Source organism: Austrofundulus limnaeus, unplaced genomic scaffold, assembly GCF_001266775.1.
Source record: "Austrofundulus limnaeus strain Quisiro unplaced genomic scaffold, Austrofundulus_limnaeus-1.0 Scaffold1100, whole genome shotgun sequence".
NCBI classification, from domain to species: Eukaryota; Metazoa; Chordata; class Actinopteri; order Cyprinodontiformes; family Rivulidae; genus Austrofundulus; species Austrofundulus limnaeus.
This window is the reverse complement of record NW_013953502.1, coordinates 1,649-21,173: the sequence shown is the minus strand read 5'-3', so window position 1 is coordinate 21,173 and position 19,525 is coordinate 1,649. Positions and strand designations below refer to the sequence as shown.

Below are 19,525 nucleotides of genomic sequence, written 5' to 3'. Positions count from 1 at the left end.
AAGTGAAGCCTTTCAAACGTTGTTATACACAACTGAATTACTGTAACGCAAAACATAAACTACATAAAGTATAAAMCCTGCTCAACAAAAAGCTTCTAACTACTTCTGAAATCTATCGTGATTTTCACTCTCAGTTAAGCCAGAATCAATTTGGTAGCATTGGCTTTATGCATTAATAATTTGCAACATAAGCTACATAAATACCAGACAAATCAAGGTTCTATTAGCAAAGACCCTGAGTGTAGGTGTGTTTAATTATTTATTCTGCAACTTTTGGAAGAACGCACTTGCTTTTCTAAAAACACAGTGTTTTGTTTTCAGCAGGATGAGGATTGGCACAGCTACAAAAAAAAGTGAATCTTGCCAGAAGCCTTAATGTGAAGTTTGCACACACTCCGGTATTTTGTTTCATGATTGTTTTTCCTGAGCATTGCTTCCTCCCACAGCCTGAAAACATAAAGMTAAATTAAAGACTCTAACTTGGCTMTATGAGCGTGTCCGATTGTTGGTCTCTGCGTTGGTTTTGTAGCGTTCAGTCTGCACCCTGCCTCTTGCGTGGTGACAGCTGGAATAAGTTGAACTTACCCTTCAGGTATCCAAAGTTACATAAAACATTGCATTGCAGTAAGGAGAACTCAAAGCTAAGGCAAACATTTAAAAAAAAGTAAAACAAAATCCTCTAAATTCTTTGACCCTGCTGTCTTAATAAGACCCCTGCCACTGGCCTCCATCAGCCATTTACCAAAAGGGCAATAACCCCCCAGGAGGACGGCACAGCTCATCATGACAGAGAGGTGATCATGACGTCAATTTCGCCTCGGCCGTTGTGTCGTTACAAACGAGTTAGAAAATCTTCCTCTTTGTAGCTAATTCTGCACTCATTTCTGACAGAAAACAGACAAAAACAGYCACTTCTCACAATAATGACAGATGACATGTTATAGCGATCCAGCAGCCTATAGAAGTGCCTGCCGTAGATATTCACATACCATATCCCCTATTAGCAAAACCACCAGACATCAGCATCATGATATCTTGTCAGCCAGATCTAATTTTGTATTCAATCTTAATGGTTCCTGACAAGCATTTCACCAGTTGACAGGGGACCAGAGGGAATGTGCCACAGTGTGCGAGACCACTCAGCAAATTCACATTTAGCAATTCATTCCTCCTGCTTGGAAAAAATGAATTATTCATCCTTGCTTCACTCGCATTGATTCATCCGGACAAAACTCCCTAAAACACGCGAAATGTTAAACGATTTGTACGTGACCCCTTCCTCGCCGAGGGGGCAGCACAACTGGACCTCTCTAATTCTGACATTCTCACCAAATCCTTGACCCCCTTTTACTCCCTCCACGAGTTATCTGAAATAATCTCAGGCCCTCRTTAGATTCTATTCATCAGAGCAGAAAGAAGCAGGCATTGACATTGATATAAAAAATYCCATCTGTGCCTTGCAGGGGTGAAAAAAAAGAAAGAAAAAAGCGATTGAAAGAAAATGAGACAGAAAAAAAGTGGGGCTTCAAATAAAACTGGCTCTGTTGTCTCTCTCTTGTCCCCTCCGCCTTCCTGCCCCCCTTTTTTTWACTCTCCTCAATGCCATTTCAATTGAAAAGCGCAGTGGTAATTAAATTCCAGCAGGGGTCAGGGGCAACTGTGCAGCATGCTGACAGGGGGTCTGCCCTGACATAAAGATGACACAATTCAACAGGACAGAGGGGGCACCGGGCTGAAGAGAGGGAGGGTGACAAATGCCGTTTATTCACATCCACTGCCGGATTTGGACTGCTCAATCTTCGTGACATTTAAAAAATAGAAATTGAAATGGATATTCAAACTGAGCTGAATCSCACAATGACCTTTACCACAAATCAGAGCTCCTCGAAGCAGACCGGTCTCCTGCTTTCTGTGGTATTTACAGCATATTTTGTGACGCTTAGGAGGATGAACAATTATAAAGGAGAATTTGGGGAAAGCTGTTTTGAGTTTGTGTATGTGTGTGTGAGACAGTACGAGTGTATAACTCAGAAGGATGCTGGTTTTGTTTCCTCACATTATAATCCTGAACCTCCAGAGAGGCCTCACTCTCCTGCTGTCTCCCATTCTCCACCCACTATTAGCAGAACAACACAATCAGTTCAAATTTATATGAAAAAAAGGCCCAATCACGGAAATATTTGCGATTTTMATATAATTCAACATTTAATTGGACACCTGACTTCAGTTTTAAGTGGCTTTATGTTAAATATAATATGGGAAAAATATATTTTCTTTTAAAATTCTTGTTTTTTTTATTCATTTCATGATTTTTTTATACATTTCACATGATTAAATGCATTACTGCAGATATCCAGCATTAGTTTGTGCTCAAAAAAGCTAGTTGTAGAGTGCAAATGTTTTCCAGTTGTCTAATTTATTAAGAGATGTTTACTTTAATCATTTGAGAGAAAAATTCTATGTATTTCTGGCAAAGCAATAAGTTTATTAGAGCTCCTAAATGTCAGCAACTTGTGTTTCATTGAATTTGTTTAACTCTGCTGCCATCTAGTGGCCAACATTCTTAGTGCACATGATTATGCATACCAATGAGTTTGTTAATCCAGTTGATTATTAGTAAAAAAAAAAAAAAAATACAATAAAAATAAACTAATTAAAAAAAATCTGTTAACATTTAAGAAAGTGTGATTCAGTTCCACTCAGAGGGAAATATGCTCCGATCGCCGAAGCTCAGAATTAGCGGCAAGTGTTTCAAGTCTTGTAGTTCCAACATAAAGCCATAAGGCATGTTTGTTTTCTTGTTCAGTCACACATGCGCTTTAGTAACGGTTTAAAACCTCCAGGATTTCCTCCTTGACAGAGATGAGGGAGTGCTGCTGCACACCTGGACCACCGATACTCGTTTCCCAGCAGTCAAAGCCGCAGTCTCTCAGGTCCTGCACCGTGCTTTGGACAATCAAGGTGTCCGTTTCTACAAGATAAACAAGTCAGAGTAAACTGATGTTACAAAAGCTCAGATAGAGATAAAAATACTTTGTAGAACAGCTGACATGTGTCTTAACCCTTGTACGCCCCCCCTCCCCCCCCCAAAAAAAGTACCTAAAACACCTGGAAAAAGCAAATCTAAATTTAATTACATGTTGCTCTTCAGCTCTTTGGTCTACAAAATAAGGCTTGGGCTCTCCGTAACAATTACTGCAACAAAAGCTAAACAAAAAGCAAAGAAATTTGTGTTTTCTTGAAAGTAAACCTTATACAGTTGTAAAGCCTGTTGATTTCCATTTTAAATGGTGCCACGTTTGWAAGGAACATGCATTTGTGGGATGAGCAGTGAAGKTGAGTATGTGGGTTGCCAAAACTCCTCTGTCAAACAACTTAATTTGTTGTTGCTATTGARGCTTTTTATTYAGCTTCTGGTWCCCACAGGTGCTGCCAATCAGGTGCCCTTTATAAGATTTACTGCCAAGAAGCCTTGTTACAACAAAGAAATCATCTACCAAACACACKTTTCTTTACTTTTTGAGCTAAGTGTAGTTCGTGGTTAGTGCTCAGAGTTTAAGGCTCTGGAAAGAGCACAGTTCAACCACGTTGCTCAAAAAAGGTTTCATTCAGAAAGGTAGGGTGGAGCCTATTCATTTTGACACTGTGGTGTTCAAAGTCAACAGGGATCAAGGGCAGGTCACCAACTGTTGAGGTGTTAAATAGGCTCCATTTGAGAGGGACTATTCAYTTTCCCCTCACAGAAAAAAGGAAATAAAAATCCTAAAATTTCAATCAGGTAGCTAACAAAAAAATAAATAAATAAAAATTGTAATTTGTATAATCCAGACCAATGTCTGGCATATCGCCTGATCTCTTATGCAAAGAAATTTACAACAACTAAAAAAGACCAACACCAGCTCAACAAGCACAATTTAGAACAATAACATTAAAGCACATTCAGTTCAAATGATCTCATGCAGCTTCCAGGGACAAAAACTAAATAACTTAGTGCCTCTTTAAACTCAAAATTCACTTAAGAGCATTAGGATAGACAAACACCGCTTGAAAATAACTTTGCTTCACAGAGAAAAGCTTGAGAGGAAAACAAATAAGGAGCATTTGGAAATTTATTTAGGGGATTTATAACATTAAAAATGCAGTATGCTATAGGCTGCAGGCATCAACAAACACTGGAGTCACTGGTTATTCTGCTTGTTTGCTTTGTCAAAGAGTAGTTTAAAAAAAGTTTCCCTCAAAAATGTTTTAGAGTACACAGGCACACGCAGTCTGTCTTATAAAACCTTCTCATTTTCCATTTTTTCAGAGACAAAGCAAGAGGGAGCATTTTATAAAAGCATTTCGGGAATTTTTGAGCCATAAAAAATTCCTCAAAGTGAATTCGTTAAACTAACATTTGGGCAAACTCAAGTGGTGGTGAAGAGGTTATTATGACTTGTTAAAGTTGGATGAAAGGGAAAATATTAATTTATTGTTAAACAAACAAAAGAAAAAACAGTTAAAAGATTAACCATTTTACATCATTTTGCCAAGATTAGTTTCAGAATTCAGCCTGGTGAACTTATAAAGTTAAAATGTGAAGTATTGTCTGCCTGGTATGTGTTATCAAAATCTGATAAAAAAGAAGGCCTTTCCCATTGTTAGAACAGGAATTAATCATTAAAGGCTTTTGGTGCAAACAAGGGCAGAAAGAATGTTTCATTGGGGGGAAAAAAGGAGGAATTTAATCAAATACCAAAAAAAAAAAAATCTGAAAACAAACATTACGACTTCTGTGAAATGATGGAAGATGAAAAAAGCATCAACTTTTAGAACTACAAACATACATCAAAATCCACAGAGCACCATTTGAAAAGGTACAAATAAATGTTTTGCAGTAGCCCTCACAGGCACTCTGACAACTTGAATAGTCCTCGAAGAACAATGATTGTGAGAAAGGAACTTGAACTCACAAAAACTAGAAAACTCTTGGCTGCTACAAAAATTTTGTACAAGCCGTGATATTTGCCAAAGGGAGGGTCAAGGCCCTTTAATTTGTTATTTCCAAACTGTAAACAGAGAAATTACAAAGTAGGCTTTCTTAAAATTTGAAACAAATGTGTCTTTTCTAACTTCATTGCCTTAGGAATTTAAATGACCTTTAGTCACTTATCTTGTCTCAAAAGCAAAAACGTAGCTTGCATGTGCCCAAATGCTTGTCAGTAKGAAATTAAACCATGTTGCTCAGCAGATGAAATAAAGTAGTAAACGGCATGGTCAAATAAAATAATGGATTAAACTTAGGTTATAACATTGGGAGAAGTGTTATAGTCCATCACCTGGTCTCAGGAGTGTGATGCCACAGCCTCCTCCACCTGCGCCTGTTAGCTTGCTGTGGAGTCCTTTGGTCAGTGTGACTCGGCACAATGTGTCTAAAGCAGGGTGTCCCACACCCATCACGTTCAGGTGATGCTGATTGATATCAATAAGCTCCTAGAAATAGCACATTAAGGATGTAATTAGCACATCTTATAGTAGGCAGTAGTTTTTCCTTTAGATCTGACCTTATAGATGTTTATTTTTCAACTGCAACTCCAATTACTTGTGGAGTTCCACAAGGCTGTGTTCTTGGACTTGTTCTGTTTTTATGTTCACATGATGGAGTCCATTTTCAAAAGACATGATACTCCATTCCACTGTTTTGCTAATGATTTTCTGATCTATTWGATAATAAAAATAACAACTAACAAAGCCTCTGTTGAAGTGTATAAATCTCATGAGGCYTGGATAAAACTAAACTTTCATCACAGTGAAAAGACTGAAGTCGTCTTGTTRGGAAAATCTGACATTTTTATATGACAATGGCCTTCAGATCATCAATATTTTGATTTAAAAAGTTAAGTTACTTAGCTATTTTTACCATTTAGTTAGCATTTAGTTACTTTTTAGCTACTGTTATATTCATTTTAGTTTTATGCTACCATTTTGCTCCTTTTAGCTTCTGTTCTCTTTCCTTTAAACTGAACAACTTAGATTCTTCAGTAAATTTCAGCAGTCATTTGGGAATTTGCGCTCATTTCTCTAGTTCCTGTAAAAAAATAAAAAATAAACAATAAAAAATGCACAGAGTTCTAATTAGRTGTACCTCAAGAACATTGTAGTGCTCCCCTGTGATGGGTTCACAAGTCATGTCTGTGAGAACTTTTTCACAAGTACAGGAAATGGCATCAACCGAGTCAAGCACAGGGTTCATGATAGGTGGAAACTGCAAGAAGGAAAAAACAAAAACTAAGAATAAAATCGACCGTTTCCAACATTGTTCTGCGCAGAATTTGAGCAAGAAAATAAATAAATAACGCCAGTGGTGTAAATCTGGAAATCTCCAGCAGTTCGTGACGGACAGCRGCATACAGATTGCACATCAGCACGTTTGGCTTTGATTGTGCTCAACATTGCCACAACATCATGTAAGCACACCTCGGCCTGAAGGTGGAAATCTGCACACCTGCTGATGTCACCAAGGCAACAGCACACAGGGGTCCTGGCTAAGAGTTTAATTTTAATATTTTATGGAGGCACTCAACCCCATGCTCTGGAGTATCAGCCACGCAAAAGCACTGCCTATTATATTAATTACAGTGTCGGCAAGTAACACACGGGGGAGGGAAAAACCATTTAGTACCTTGTTAATTCTGTCCTTCACCCTGGCAACAAGTACTTTGGTGCTTCGTGGTACTTTGGTGTTAGTGAGAAGGATTCTTAATAATGGCACCCTGGAAGTAAGGAAGAGCAGAGTTCATACAGTCCTGATTTTACACACAATGGGCCTCATGCAAGAACCGTTCGTACGCACAGATTTGTTCTTAAGTTGTGCGTACGAGTGATTTAGGAGAATTTGTGGCATTCACCAATGTTTTCATATTCTAAGATTTTCTTCAGATACGAACAAAATTCACGAGTGGTCCAGACCTGTCGTATATTTTACGAGCAGTCAGTCTGCTGTTATCCAGACGGGTTTTCTTCACTAAGAACTTTATATTTTGTTACTTAGAAAATATTTCCAGTTGAAAATAAATTACACTCTATAATTATGTTGACAATAGGTTATTCTGTTTGAACTGGAATTAGATTTTAACGACATAAATTGATTAGATTAAGTTAAATTGTCTTTTAATGCTGCTGTATAACACTACAATATTAATATGAAGATCACAAACTAAAAACCAACTTAAATTATGCATTAATTGAAGTTTGGAGACATTTTAAAATGCGTCTTTTCAGAACCGCATCTGACGCTTGCAACCGCCAGGAGGGGGGAGACTGCCAGGTTGGGGGGGGGAGCGGTGCGCAACCACTCTTTTTCTGAATAAATGAAAACTATGTAACACAGTTGTTTACACTTAAATTAAAAATATTTGACCAAAGAAAAAACGGAGCTGGACTAGAGAGATGAATATGAGTTGGATTTTTATTTCTGTGACTGTAACGACCCACAGGAGGCACGACATTAACGGCAACATTTCATTCCTTTAAGCAGCTCCTTTAATTCCACGACACTGCTAAAAAGATCAAATTTTCTTTTCTCGATCTCTGAGAGCAGGACTTCAATCTCTGAACTCGTAAAGTTCTTCTTTTTTACTTTGCGATGTCATTTATGAATGGACACGTCCTGGTATGTGGGGCAGGAAACGTAGCCTTATATGGTGTTTTTGGGGTGGTAATGTAATGTAATGTAAATAACCTCTCCGCGTGCACGAGCAGCTGGATACGAACAGGTGAAATTCATCATGTTTACACAACTCATTTACACACTTTTCCTGAAGATAGAAGAGTTTGTTGAATCTGACYTGACATGTTCGTACGAACCCTTCATACGAACAAAAGTAAGAGACATTTAGGATAAGAATACAAACATGTTCTTGCATGAGGCCCAATATTTGGTTCCTGTGAGCCAAACACACACGCACTAAAGTTTGTTTGAATAGATATTCAACTAAAATGTGTTCAGAACCTGCTCAGTGGTATTATCTTCCCAGCCAAGAATCTCAGCATGCCACCTACATAAAACATAAATACATAATCACGATGATAATCAGCAGTGATGCAATAATCTTAAAGTACCAGACATCACATGTCTTATCACCCATCTCACCCCACGTTCCCACAGCATTGTCTACTCCTGAAGGATTTCCATGGATGATCAGCTCCCCTTGAAAAGCCCAACTGTTAATGAGCTCCAGGTCCTCCTGACACCATCTAGAGACATTTAAAAATAATAATCTAAAGTGCAAATAAACAAAAATCTACAAAGACTAGTAATGACACACATTTGTGCACTTGAATGACTTGCAGTAACAAAGCATCAAGATCAGGTTTTATAGAAATAAACATTAAACATGCTGGAAATGCAATAAAACATAACTCTGTGTACATGGTTGCTTTTAAAATGTTTTCTAATGAATCATAATGTCAAAACAATTCTCAGTAAAATCAGTGGGCACATTAAATAGCAGCTTACTTCAACTCAATTTCATCTAAAACAGTAAAAACTAAATATAAGTAGAATGGCAAGGAGAATTGTGATTATATTAATATTTATAATATTATTTTGGATATCACATAATAAGATTGAAACATTTGTGACAAATTGGAGATACATGAATACTCAGAATCTGAACATCTATGAACACAGATTAGTGCAGGGCTATTCAATTGGCGGCCTGCGGGCCAGATGTGGCCCGCGAGTGACCAAAGTTCGGCCCGCCAATCGGTTCATTCATCTCTTAAGCCCAAATCCCCAGGTTCCTACTTTAATTACTCTAAGTTCTTTTAGATAGACAAAGACAAGTTTGGAATCTACAGAAACGTCAGAATCTTGGCTATAGGCTGGTAAAAACCCTTTCTACGAACACTCAAGACAGTTAAAATTACAAACAGTTGAAGATAAAACTATGAAAGTAAAAATAAAATTGGTTTCAGTCAGAGATGTCAAAATATTATTTGTGTTCAACAGGAGGCAGAATGTGTCGTTTTTGATATGGTTTAATTATCACTACTTTTATAGGGTTCTGTATGTTGTATTCATGATTAAATGCACCAAAATAAACTATTTCAAAAGTAACAGATCTTTGTAATATTTGGTTTATTTACATAACAACTTTGATTGCTGGACGTTGGGCCCTCAGCTGTTACCTGCAGTAACTGTGGCCCCTGGAGCAGTTTAGTTGAATAGTCCTGGATTAGTGCTTAATCATATACACTGCCTGGCCAAAAAAAAAAAAAAAGTCAACACCTGGATTTAACTAAGGTCTATGATGTGAGGTTGCTGCAGTTGGTCAGGTCTAGGTTCAGCAACAGTATGTGCTCAAAGAATGAGGTCAGCTGACTACCTGAATATACTGAATGACCAGGTTATTCCATCAGTGGATTGTTTCTTCCCTGATGGAACGGTCATATTCCAAGATGACAATGCCAGGATTGACTGAGCTCAAGTTATGAAAGAATGCAATGCCACAGTGAAATTTTTGCTGTAATCAAAGCTGAAGGCGGTCCAACAAAATATTAGAATGTGTGACCTTTTTTTAAATTTAATACATACCGTATTTTTCGGACTATAAGCCGCACCAGACTATAAGCCGCACCCCCCACCCCCCATCAGTAAAAACAAAAACAGCCGCACCCCCCATCAGTAAAAACAAAAACAAAACAGTACACCCAAAATTGTGGTCCAAAAAAGTGAATTCAACATCACATTTATTTTTAAGAAAAAGGTTGGCAAGTTCACCGGTACATAATAATAATAATAATAATAATAATAATAATAATAATAATAATAATAATAATAACTCTCGGGAAAAAAAGGCGAGAGGTCTGGAATTAAAACATAAAAAGCAAACCTTTAGAAATTACCGGTAAAGTTCGGAGGAATATGGTTCATTTAACTGACCTTATTTTGGTAGCTTTCTTTAACCGTTTCTGGTCCAACAAAAAGTCTCATTCATCGTCCTCCGGCGCACTGAAACCGTCGAAGTCCTCTTCAGTTTCGGAGTTAAACAAGCTGAGAAAAGCTGCGTCACACAGCGGTATCCGTTCAGTGCTACTTTCTGTGTCGCTGTCCTCCCGTGGTAATGCTGGCTCTGAAGCTGTGGTGGGAAAGCCCTCCCGCTCCAGCATACGTCACTGCATGGGATTCCTTCCCCGGGGAGTGCAATGCAGAAAAAAAAGTCAGTGGCTCTTCACTCGACGTTTATCCACAAACTGGTCCTGGATTAAGCTTCAAAGTTTTAGCAGTCAGATTCCACCTTGAAAAATGTCTGTTTTATCCCCTTTTATGAGTTTTTGGTCATTGACTATCTTTAAATCGCTGCTTCCTGGTACAACAGTCGGCTCTGGAAGCGATCGCTTTTTTCTTTTTTCTTTTTTTGAAGCGAGTGGTTGAAGCAAATGGAGCATAAGAGCCCCCTGGTGGCTGAAGAAAAAAATCCATGTATAAGCCGCACCGGTCTATAAGCCGCATGGTTCAAAGTTCAGGAAAAAAGTTGTGGCTTATAGTCTGAAAAATACGGTATATAAGTTTTTGGGCAGCACATATTTGGACTAAATACGCATATTTACTTGCAGGTCACATGCCATTGACTTAGAATTATTTAAGGCATTAAGAAATTAAAGAAGAAAAGGTGGCCTTTTGGAAATTCTATAATAAATTATTTCAGAACTATAAACCTGCTTTCTGAATTCCCAAACACTTAAAAAGTTGTTAAAAGAAAACATTTAAATGAACCTTCTATCAAGAAAAAGGATCTATTTTGAAAAGGGTTAAAAACAATCACAGATACAAAACTAGAGTAAACTTTACATGATCTATTATTACCTGGCAGTGTGCTCCCACTCTTTCAGAGGGGCCGTAATGGTTCCACCTGCACAGAGCAGAGCTGCAGCCAAACACACTGAGTAGGCAGCGCTGGAGCCGAGTCCTGCTCCGGTCGGTAACTCTGACCACACAGTCACCATCAAGCTGGGCAGCTCACTGAGAAAACAATTTTATTTTACATAAATACAATATTTGACTAATTACATCTGGTAAAGGATGGCAGCTTAAATGTGTTTATTGAAAATGTAGTTTTCAAATGAATCCACAAAATCAAAACCTCTGTGCATTACTCTTATTACAGTCTCATCAACAGGCAGAGCTCCATTATATTAATGATGTATACAGTGTGTCTTTTGTGCAACCCAAACTTTTCTGACACTTCTGTCAATATCTGTCAGAGAGGGTGTTTTTCAGGCAGAGAGAAGAATACTCTAAACTAATTGTTCACCTCTTCTCTCCAGGGAAAAACACATCCAGACTTGTTAAAGGGTGCACGGTGGCCCAGTGTCTGACTCTCATTAGTGGCCATCCTGTCAGAAATCTTTCACCTCTACGAGACATGCCAGCACTGTGTCAGTGTCGATTAAACCCTCCAACAAGCTGCAGATCTAATGTTCCCGAGCACGTTCACTGTTCACAGCTACTGGAGCCGCTAACGTCCTCTTCTCTCTGTCCTCACTGTCTTCACGTCTATGTTAATGGTTTTTCAAATTAAACACTCGGTAAAAAAGTTTATTTCAAAAAGGAGGTTAAAAACTGGAAACGTGTCCAATCACTCATTTATTGTGTTTTACACTTTTGCTTTTTAAGTTTGTTCTTTTGCTAATTTTAGCTTTTAGCTACTGTTGTTCTAATTTCAGGCTTTAGATATGGTTTAGCTAATTCTAGCTGTTAGCCACTGTTGTGCTAATCTTAGCTTTTCACTACCGCTGCACTGTGCATATGTTTAAGCAACTGTTTTGATAATTTGAGCCTTCAGAAGATGTTTTGCTAGTTTTAGTTTTTAACTACTGGTTTGTGGGCTTTTAGCTTTAAGCTACCATAAATTTAGCAAATTTTAGCTTCTGTTCTGGTTGGTTTACCTTTGTCTATTGTCATCTCTGACCAATCACGGCAGATGCAGCATTTTGAAAATATCACTGACAAGAACTAAAATAAATTGTTTCACACAAAAGTCATATTTAAAGATTTTTTTTCTTCCTTGCAGTGGTTCTACATCTCCTGTTGTCTAAAAGTGCTGAAATAACACAACTGAACAGGGTAAATACTTTCCCATTATCTGCATAAAATGTTTTTTTTTTTTGACAAAACTGTAACATTATCCAAATCAAATCACAATCAGTATCTAATACCAGAAGGCACTGGCAACACGTGTATTTAGCTAAGAGTCCAATCATGATTTTTTGTTTTTGTTTTTTTTTTTTATTTGGAGAGTAACTGCTCATAGAAATCAGCAAAATTAAACTGATTTTCTTGCTAAAGGTTATGTGAATTAGACTATAGTCACCAACATATATAAAGAAACGGCTTTGATGGTCTGGTTTCAGTAAAATGTGTAACTGATGGGTAGATATCTTACCCTGATCCAAACAGTGACAGGTAGATGTAAAGGAAGGCTAAGGTGGCCGTGRTGCTGTTGTCCAAACTTCCATCTGTAACACCCAGAAATTCACGCAGTCGCTTCACAAGTTCAGCATCCAGACGTTGCCTTGATGACACCTCTTCCTTTTTATCTGATGTTATTTAAAAAGACACACAAACACACATTTTCCAGATGCAATAAAACATGAGGAAGGGGGCATTTGTTTTTTTTTTCAATTTTTTTCATTAATTATACTTTTTAGAATAAATAAATGTGAAAGAAACCAGAAAGAATAATAATATAAAGTGCATTTTATTAAGAACATATGTTCAATGTAAAAGCCAATATTAAAACAAAAGAAAACACTACAAAAATAACAAAAAAACTATTATTTTCCATTTGTTAGGGTACATACGTTCACAAACTAAAATATCTTGAATACTGAGATCCACTTATCTTCAACCAAAAGGTTGCAGAGGAACACCAGTTGCTGGCATTTACTTTTCACTTTTATAGAACGAAAAAGACCAGCTATAATTAACTGGAGAAAGGTGAGAGCAACATAAAAAATATATACAAAAAACTGTAGTGTAAAAATAATTACATTAAGGAAAGCATATTGCATAACTTGCATATGTTATAAACAGAGTTGCACATAATTGGAGCATTGGTGCGCATGCGCGATCAAAAAAGAAAAAGCGCACCAGATGGAATGTCATAAAGCTCCCATGCATGCCTAAGATTGTACCTGAGATTGTGAAAACAACAGCTAGCAGGGTCACAAATGCCACCTGATTTCTTAAAAACAAACAAAAAAATAAAACTCCAGCCTCACTCGTGTGACTGGATCATCATTCTGAGTGGAGGGCAGCGGGATCCTGATGTATAAGGATTAAACGGACACTGCTTTCAACGAATAAGACGAACTCCAGAGCTGTTTTATCCAATCAGAGCAGAGCAGYGCGGGACTTTCAGTGAAAGCTGTTTTCAGCAGAGACTGTGGAAGCAGCAGCAGCAGCAGCAGCGATCAGTCCTGATATCTCCTCCTGCACTTTGCTCCCTAACTACCAGAGACTTTGGTCTTTAAAACCTAACTTTATATTAAATATATGTTCAGAGCGTTGTTATCAAACAGATCTGTCCAACTTTGCATCAGTAACTAAACTCTCTCTTCCTAAGAGACGGGAACGCGCCTTAGTGCGCAGGCTGAGTCTTTCTGTGAGATTCACTGTTCGAGTTCTTCTAAACCAGATGTGCCCAAAGTGGGGCCCGTGGGCCAAAATTGGCCCTCCAAGCCGTTTGATTTGGCCCACCGGCAGTTGTCCTGGTTACTAGATTGTAAGTATGTTAAGATTAAATATAAAATACAAGTAACTACAAGAGACATTTAGATTAGATTTAAGTACATATCTAGATTTGCACACCTTATACAGGTAAGACCCCATATACTCAGATTTTAAATTATGAAAAGTCCCATGAATGAGTTTTAAATGTTATTGTAATTTATCAGAAAGATCCCCAAACTTCATTCTTGACAATTTTATGATAACAACAAGGTTGTTGATGTGCTAAACATGTTTACATTTATAATCATACTGTGACACAACTGCTGTGGGATAAATGTAGTTCAATAAATGATAAAATACAAAGAATAAATAATTTTAAATGATTATATAAGCTGAAATCATCTAAATATAATCTTTTTGAATGGTCTTTTAAAAAAGAAATCAGTCTAGCAAATAAAACATTTGTTCTGTGCAAAACACAGACATTTGCTGCTTGGTCTGGAGAGTGTGGAAAGCTGGTTTAACCAAGGCCAAAGATCTAGAAGGCCAAACTACAGGAGCTGTACATCTCAGGGTCATATGTAATCTAACAGACATTTAAACATGAAATATTCAGTTTGAGATGACATATGTCCATGGGTCAGCCCATTGGCCACTTAGGTAGTTTACAAAATGTATGCAGAGTAAAAAACAACAACAACAACAACAACAACAACAACAACAAAATAAAAAACTCTGATTTGGCATGATGTCCCGAGACATTGCCAGCTGATAGAAGGAGTCATAAAACAGAACATGGCAATAATAAATGCCCGGACACCCCTCTACATAAATGTGTTAAATGAGTTAAGGAAAATATGAGCACCAAGCAACAACCCCAGGTTCTCCCCTGAGAACCAGACCAAAAATGTTATGTGCAACCCTGGTTATAAATATGTTTTAATCTCCTTTTTTATTTTAAATGTTTTTTTATTCCAGGTTAACACTTTTCTACTAAATATTAAATTTACCACAAGTCATCCATTACTACTATGTTCAAAAGTTTCACTGAGTAAAAAAAAACAAAAAACAGCTTTTTTCCCCCCTCTCTTACTTTAACTTATTTGTACTGTAGCAGCCCAAAGTCTGAACACATCTTCAGTCCCAAATTAAATCAATAAGTGAGCCAAGTGTAGATATTGGAGATAGGACAGATCTCTTGTTTTGCATCAGTTCCTACCCCCACAGGCCAGCAGATGCTTCAGTTCTGACAGGTCCCAGCAGAGGAAGGTGTCCATGTTTGGAAAGTTGATGCAGACTTTTCCATTAGATGTGGCATTTAATCGCAAATATGTCCTCAGGTTCAAACTCACAGCAAGAGCCACCTAAGAAAGAACCAAGAATTAAGCTATTTCAGRACAACAACAGTTTAATAGATGTGTCGCATTATTTAGTGAAGAAGTCAAAGAGTATMTGCTGGAAACACAACAAAAATATAGACAACTACTGAACATTTTAGTCCAACAACCAGAAACCCAAAGTCTTTCTGTGATATTCTGGTTCTCTCATACATGTTACCTTTCCGTGAACCACAGCGTGCTCTCCGTGGAGGATCGCCTTTCCAGGAGCAGAAACCAGACAGTTTGTGACCTGCATTTTCTGTAAATGTTCAGTCAAAAACGACGTTTCTTAATTAACCRGTTTCAGACACAGCATGCTTATTATCACTGCAGGCTTAGCCTAATGTGCTGAGACAGCAACAACTCCTCCGCCACGCAATTCSTCCTTATCACGGCAGACAACTGATACATATGTGTAGAAAAATAGCTATTAAGAAATACCACTGGACAGCTMTAAAGTTTGACTACTTTCCGCTACACGCGACAGAACTAAAACACGATTTACATGCAGGGAAAAAAAGACGAACTTGCATTTGACTCCCATTATCCAATCAGCGCCACAGATATTAGAACACGTTTTCTTTTTAGCCAATCAACGTTCAGAATTTTGTTGTTGCGTGATGAGTCGACCAATCACGCGATAGAATTAAAACGCCCTCTCAACTACGGAAACCGCAGAGAGACAAAATACAGACAAGCACAATATTTACATGTTGCTGTTAGCATTTAGCCCAAATATGACATTTTTTATCACCAAACCTTCTTTTCTCCGCTGTTTTATGCGGACTCGCAGTCTTATAAGCGAGCATCAAACACAACAAATACTATGTTCAACTAGAAGGTATTTATAATTCTCTGTCGTGTGTTGGGATGTGGGTAAAATATTTTGCTGTCTGTGCAATGTGCTAACAATTCTTTTTCTCATAGCTAAATGATGACTAAGTTATATGAGATGCTTTTWAAAAATCTATACTTTTTTCAACAGTTATGCCACAGAAGGAGAAAAAAGGACACCTAAAATATACACTAAAACTGGAGATAAAGGTATTTTATAAGGGTTTAGTTGCTTGAAATTATAACATTTACACAAGCTCACTCAATTCTTTCTCTTCAGGTTTCTCCAGCACATTCACGGGAGAAAGGAGGCCAAAGGAAGATAATGTTTTTGAAGCGATGGGAACTACAGATGAGCTGTCATCAGCTATAGGGTATAGTGTTTTTATTCTACTGTARAACATTCATTAGAAGAGTTAAAATAAAATATTTTTGATCATCAGGTAAAATATTACGCATAACTTACGAATAAAATCACGCAAGTTAGAAAGTTGTTTGAAAATGTGTTTAAAAAAAACGTATTATTCCTTAATATTGATGCCATCATGATCATCCTGTCTTGTTTAACAGCTTGGCCAGAGAGTTTTGCCTGGACAAAGGTCACACTTTCACAGATCAGCTGGACAAGGTTTGATTTTTGATTTTTCAAGGTTTGTTGTCCACCTCAGATCCAGCATTTAGTCACCAATAAGATGAGATTTTTTTTTCTTGTTTATTGCAGATACAGTGCATTCTACAAGATGTAGGGTCCAATGTTGCTACCCCTCAATCATCTGCAAGAGAAAGCCATTTAAGTAAGCAAACACTGGATTTTTATCTCCTTTTGTTTTACATTTTAAAAGAAAGATATTTGGGTTGAGGGTTTCTTTTCTTTTTGTTTCACCAAGAACGAACAAAATTCAGCGCTCAGTCGATCACAGACCTGGAAACCTGGATTGATAAATTTACAGAGGAACTCCCAACCTTAACCAACTTTATTTTACCAGTAAGCCTGTTTGTGCTCCTGTGTACACGTTTTTAACAAAGTATAGATTTTCCTACATGTGGTTTACGTTTCACAGTCTGGTGGGAAGAGTAGTGCGGCCTTGCACTTAGCTCGGACCGTCTGCCGGAGAGCAGAACGCAGGTAAGTTTCATCACATTTGCTATTTTAAAATGATTTTACTTTTTTATTTAATTGTTTTGTTCTTTCAACGTGTCTGTTACTTTTACAGTGTTGCTCCAATCGTGCGCTCAGGAGAGGCAGATCCAGATGTTGCCAAGTTCCTAAACAGGTCATTATTATGTCTGAAAAACATCACAGTTTAGCCGTCTTACARGTCTAATAAATATTCTAATTTCATGCAGGCTAAGTGACTACCTGTTCACAGTTGCCAGATARGCAGCCATGAAGGAAGGCAGTGAAGAAAAGATCTACAAGAGACCTGAATGACCTCAACTAAACATCAAAGTCTCAAATGTGTTTGGGATGGTGGATGAGGATAATCCAGTTATGGGGTAAACCCAGAACAAAAAGTYTTTTATTATTCTGATGTGTTTATTATTCATTAAAAATCAGTTAGGTGYTACATATACATCTACTATATTAAAATTCTACAAAGTTTTATTAGACAATGTGATTTTTATTTATAAAGACAATAATGACCAAATTATTCACACTGATATTTAAAAAAAATGTTGGATGTTTCACCATCCCAGTAGTAAAGTCGGCCCTTGTGTATTAATTCACCAGCAGTCTGTCGCATGTTCACAACATTTTGAGGAGGTTGGGTTTCGGCCCCATCATCCTTCTCCCACACCATCACATGATCTGGCACCAGCCCTGGCTCTTCTGGGACAGGGTACAGGCCCAGGTCATTAGAGACAGAGTGTGGTCTTCGTAAGGCGGATAACGTAGATAGGTGACGCACTCGAACCGCGTGCCTCGAAGCAAGCATGCCTTCCTGTGAGAGAAGGTGTCGAAGCTGTAGCGGCCGTGGAGGGACCCCATTCCACAAGTACCTGGAAGAAATAAAAAATATTGCAAGCACCCATCTGTCACAGTTACACAAACAGTATATACACGTGGCAGACTCACCCACTCCACTGAAAGGCAAAGCCACCATCAGGCTCTGCAGGGTGCAGTCGTTGGAACAAAAACTGCCACTTGAAGTCTCGCTCATTAGCCTCGAAATGACCTGCGCTAACACAAACYCGCGATCACGACCTGCTGAGAAACTTAATGAAGACGCTCGTTTTAATCATGTACCTTATTGTTGGTGGAATATGCGTACACACAGAGGGGTTTGTCTTGCTTATTAATGAAGGCAATTGCTTCGTCCACATCATTTACTGTCAGGATTGGAAGAACTGGGCCAAAAACATCCTGCTGCATGATGGGATCTGATTCTGCAACGTCCGTCAAAACTGTTGGAGCTTCAAAAAATATAAATAATAAGATAAAATGACATTGGTACACACTGCATCTATAAAAGCTATTTGTACACAAGTCAGTAATAAATGAAATTACCAATATACTTCTCTGCCTCAGTCACCTTCCCACCAGACACCACCTTTCCAGATCTCCACAGCATGTCTCTCGTACGGTGGAAGATCTCTAGGTTGACCATGCGGCCAAAGCTGCGGGACTCTCGGGGATCCGGGCCGTAAAACTGCATCAGGCAGCACTTCAGGGCCTGCACCAGCCGGGCCTTCACGTCCGCGTGGCATAAAATGTAGCTGGGAGCCGTTAAGCTCTGACCTGCATTGTAGAAACGTGCCCAGGTGATGCGCTGCACGGTGGTCGTGATGTCACAGTGCTGGTCCACGTAACARGGATTCTTGCCTCCCAGAATCAGGGTCACGGGGGTCAGGGTTCTGGCTGCAGTCATGGCAATCCTGCTTCCCTCCTCTCTGTTTCCTGGGGGAGGGACACTTTTAATGAATTCCATTTTGTCTAATACTTAAMAAGTGTTTAAAGATGTTTAAACTCTTACCTGTAAAGAAAACATGATCAAATTTGAGCTCCACCATCTCAGGCAGGTCACTGACGCCTGCTTGAATTGCATGGAAGCATTCCTTGAGAAAACAAGAAATAGGCAGTGGACACTTATTTATTTTTTACATTATGCAAACTAACACACAAGCTAATAATTAAAACACAAACAGGAACACAAACTTGAGCATCACCTTGGGAAGACAACAAAAGTARGAGTCTCACCACAAGATGGCTCTCTTCATCCAGAATGTTTTTAATCATTCTGCTTTAGGCTACAGTTAGAAAATTATTCTGTTTTGCTTGCAATAATCAATATCAAAAGTATTCTCAGTTTATCTGAAACAAGTGGGATAAAAATTACGTAGAATGAGTCTAAAAGTAGTACCAAAAATTACTAAAAAATTTTATGCTACTAGTTTCACGCACTGTACCCACTGTCATTTCTAAATATACAGTGGGGTGCAAAAGTTTGGGCAGCCTTGTTAATTTTCCTTTATAAATCATTGATTGTTTAGATTTTAAAAAAAATCAGCAAAATATAATCATATAGGGGACAAAGTGATATTTGAGAAGTGAAATGAAGTTTATATGATTTACAGAAAGTGTGCAATAATTGGT

At 38.1% G+C, this 19,525-nt stretch overlaps 3 protein-coding genes across 7 annotated transcripts in view; 1 reads left to right on the top strand and 2 right to left on the bottom strand.

Annotated features, from left to right (window-relative positions):
• The window catches only part of mmab (metabolism of cobalamin associated B), a 38,688-nt gene extending 21,152 nt beyond the window's left edge, over nt 1-17,536 (top strand). Inside the window, 9 exon segments of one of the 4 annotated variants that reach the window (XM_014030666.1) lie at nt 12,057-12,109; nt 16,082-16,140; nt 16,211-16,304; nt 16,501-16,558; nt 16,652-16,724; nt 16,818-16,915; nt 16,992-17,056; nt 17,145-17,204; nt 17,278-17,536. In XM_014030666.1, the coding sequence (XP_013886120.1) occupies nt 16,270-16,304; nt 16,501-16,558; nt 16,652-16,724; nt 16,818-16,915; nt 16,992-17,056; nt 17,145-17,204; nt 17,278-17,362 (474 nt within the window). In that variant the 5' untranslated portion in view covers nt 12,057-12,109; nt 16,082-16,140; nt 16,211-16,269 and the 3' untranslated portion in view covers nt 17,363-17,536. 4 annotated transcript variants of the gene reach the window in all.
• On the bottom strand, nt 2,275-15,652 carry mvk (mevalonate kinase). Of its 2 annotated transcripts, XM_014030663.1 has the most exons (11): nt 15,395-15,652; nt 15,275-15,313; nt 14,937-15,081; nt 12,429-12,582; nt 10,850-11,005; nt 8,132-8,235; nt 7,991-8,036; nt 6,662-6,752; nt 6,125-6,244; nt 5,319-5,472; nt 2,275-2,971 (listed from the first exon to the last, which is right to left on the bottom strand). In XM_014030663.1, the coding sequence occupies exons 1-11, from the start codon at nt 15,410-15,412 to the stop codon at nt 2,820-2,822; spliced, it is 1,179 nt and encodes a 392-aa protein (XP_013886117.1). In that variant the 5' UTR covers nt 15,413-15,652; the 3' UTR covers nt 2,275-2,819. The 2 variants fall into 2 exon arrangements, with proteins under 2 accessions (XP_013886117.1, XP_013886116.1); XM_014030662.1 differs by having other exon boundaries at nt 15,275-15,650.
• The window catches only part of aldh3b4 (aldehyde dehydrogenase 3 family, member B4), a gene marked incomplete at its 5' end in the record, with an annotated part of 3,545 nt that continues 1,551 nt past the window's right edge, over nt 17,532-19,525 (bottom strand). The window contains 5 exon segments of the mRNA XM_014030661.1: nt 17,532-17,931; nt 18,008-18,107; nt 18,179-18,345; nt 18,440-18,829; nt 18,906-18,987. Of these exon segments, the coding sequence (XP_013886115.1) occupies nt 17,732-17,931; nt 18,008-18,107; nt 18,179-18,345; nt 18,440-18,829; nt 18,906-18,987 (939 nt within the window).